The sequence below is a fragment of the Amblyraja radiata genome, unplaced genomic scaffold (genome assembly GCF_010909765.2).
Source record: "Amblyraja radiata isolate CabotCenter1 unplaced genomic scaffold, sAmbRad1.1.pri scaffold_606_ctg1, whole genome shotgun sequence".
Lineage (NCBI taxonomy): Eukaryota > Metazoa > Chordata > Chondrichthyes > Rajiformes > Rajidae > Amblyraja > Amblyraja radiata.
Genome location: NW_022630647.1, coordinates 32,384 through 35,216, shown reverse-complemented (window position 1 = coordinate 35,216; position 2,833 = coordinate 32,384). Strand labels below are relative to the sequence as shown.

Below are 2,833 nucleotides of genomic sequence, written 5' to 3'. Positions count from 1 at the left end.
GCAGTATCTGTGGAGAACATGGATAGGTGACATTCACAGAGTGCTGGTGTAACTCAGGCAGCATCTCTGGAGACAAGGAATGGGTGACGTTTCGTGTTCACACTGAAGATGGGTCTCGACCCTGAAACGTTACCCATTCCTTCCAGCATTTTGTGTCTACCTAAACTGTGCCTATCTATCCACGTGGCGGTGTGCCAGCAGGCTGGAGGAGTGGGCAATGGCGTTGCCACAGAGCGGGCAGGTGAAGGGGTGCTGGCCGATGTGGACTCGTCGGTGCTCCAGCAAGTGGTCAAGGCGGGTGAAACCGTTACCAAAGGACGGGCAGGGGAAGGCACGCTCACCACTGTGAGTACGCTGGTGCTGCCACAGGCTGGACATGCGGGTGAAGCCCTTGCCGCACTGGGCGCAGGTGTAGGGCCGCTCATCGGTGTGGGTGCGCTGGTGAACCAGCAGGGTGCTGGACTGGGTGAAGCTCTTGCCGCACTGGGCGCAGGTGTATGGGCGCTCCCCTGTGTGGGTGCGCTGGTGCTCCATCAGGCTGCTGTGTAAATGAAGCCCTTGCCGCAGTGGCTACAGGTGTAGGAGTGCTCACCGGTGTGGGTGCGCTGGTGCACCAGCTGGGTGCTGGAGTGGATGAAGCCCTTGCCGCACTGGGCGCAGGTGTAGGGGCATTCACCGGTGTGGATGCGCCGGTGAACCTGCAGGTTGCCGGAGCGGGTGAAGCTCTTGCCGCAGTCGCTGCAGGTGTAGGGGCGCTCACCGGTGTGCACGAGCCTGTGCATCTTCAGCTCTGGCGACGACTTGAAGCCTTTGCTGCAGTCGGGGCAGGTGAAGGGCCGCTCACTGCTGTGCATCGATGGTGCTGCCGTAGCCCCGACAACTGGACAAAGCTCATGTCGCAGATGGAGCAGCCATAGGGCTTCTCGCCGGAGTGCACCTGCTGGTGGAAATTAAGATATTGCACCGTTGTGAAGCTCTTGCCGCAGGTGGAGCAGGTGAAGGGCCTCTCGCTGGACTGCTCGCGGTTGTGCCGCAGCAGGCTGCTGGAGCTGGCGAAGCTCTTGCCGCACTCCGAGCAGTTGAAGGGGCGTTCTCCCGTGTGCACCCGCCGATGGGTCTCCAGCTGGCTCAGGTACTGACGGGCCTTGCCACACATGTCACACTCATAACACTTCTCCTTGTTGTGCCCCGTCATGTGGTCTTCAATCGAAGCTCAGCCCCTCGAAGCTCAGCCCACACCCTGGCCGCCCTCAATGGCCGCTCACGTCCCCGTCTCTCCAGCTCCTAAACCCTGCAGGAGGGGAACACAGAGGGTTAACAAGCTGACAAACAGGACATTACTAGCACAGATTGGGTGCGTTTATGGCGGAGGAAACCGTTATATAATTCTGTGCGGCACAGTGGCGCAGCGGTACAGTTGCTGCCTCACCGCCAGAGACCCGGGCTCGATCCTGACTACGGGTGCTGACTGTGCAGAGTTTGTCCATTCTCCCCTTGACCTACGTGGGCTTTTACTCCGGGTGCTCCGGTTTCCTCCAACATTTCAAAGACGTTCAGGGTTGTAGACTATTCGGCCTCTGCAAAATTGTTAAATTGCCCCTAATGTGTGTGGGTTAGTGCTAGTGCACGGGGTGATCGCTGGTTGACGCAGACTCCGCGGGCCGAAAGACCAGTTTCCGCGCTGCATCTCTAAACTAAACTAAAGCAAACCAAAGAAGGGTCTCGACCCAAAATGTCACCCATTCATTCTCTCCACAGATGCTGCCTGACCCGCTGAGTTACACCAGCACTTTGTGTCTATCTTCACCACAGATGCTGCCTGACATGTAGTTACCCCAGCACTCTCTCTCTCTGTCTCTCTACTTCTGTCTCTCTGTCTCTGTCTCTCTTTCTCTCAGCCTGTCTTTCCCTCTCTCTCTCTCTGTCCCTCTCTTGTCTCACTCTCTGTGTAACTGTCTCTCGTTCTCCCTCTCTCTATCTCACTGTCCCTCTCTCTATGTCTCCCTCTCTCTATCTGTCTCTCACTGTCTCTCTGTCTCCCTCCCTCTGTCCCTGTCTCTCTCCGCCTCTCTCTATTTCTCTCTCTGTCTCTCTCCATGTCTGTCTGTCTGTCTGTCTCTATCTCTCTCTGTCCCTCCCTCTTTCTCGCCCACCCTGTCTCTGCTTATCTCTCTCACGCTCTCTCTCTCTCTCTCTCTCTCTCTCTCTCTCTCTCTCTCTCTCTCTCTCTCTCTCTCTCTCTCTCTCTCTCTCTCTCTCTCTCTCTCTCTCTCTCTCTCTCTCTCTCTCTCTCTCTCTCTCTCTCTCTCTCTCTCTCTCTCTCTCTCTCTCTCTCTCTCTCTCTCTCTCTCTCTCTCTCTCTCTCTCTCTCTCACCCTCTCTCTGTCTCTCTCTCCCCTCTTCTCTCTCCTACCCCCTCTATCTCTCTGTCTATATCTGTCTCCCCCTCTCTTTCCCTCTGTGTTTCTTTCTCCCTCTCTCCCATTGTCCCTCCTTCTGCATCTTTCTATGTCTCTTTCCGTCTCTCATTGATTCTCTCTCTCTCTGACTCTCCATCCATCTCTGACTCTCCATCCAGCTCTGTCTCATTATCTCTCCGTTTCTCTCTCTCTGCCTGTCTCTCACACTTTCTCCTTCTCTCTGTCTGTCTGTTTCTCTCTGTCACTCCCTCTCTGCCTCTCTCACCGTTTCTCTGTCTCTGTCTCTCTCTCTCACTCTCTCTTTTTTTCTCTTTCTGTCTCTCCCTCTCTCTGTCTTTCTTTTTCTCTCTCTGCCTCTCCTCTATCTCTCTCTCAGCTCCTCTCTCTGTATCTCTCTGTTTCTCTCTGTCTGT

At 55.4% G+C, this 2,833-nt stretch overlaps 1 protein-coding gene across 1 annotated transcript; it reads right to left on the bottom strand.

Moving 5' to 3' along the window:
* Positions 1 to 533: 533 nt before the first annotated feature.
* On the bottom strand, positions 534 to 891 carry LOC116970179 (zinc finger protein 239-like). Its single transcript, XM_033016886.1, has one exon. It carries the CDS (start codon positions 852 to 854, stop codon positions 534 to 536), a length of 321 nt encoding a protein of 106 aa, XP_032872777.1. The 5' UTR covers positions 855 to 891.
* Between the last annotated feature and the right edge of the window lie 1,942 nt (positions 892 to 2,833).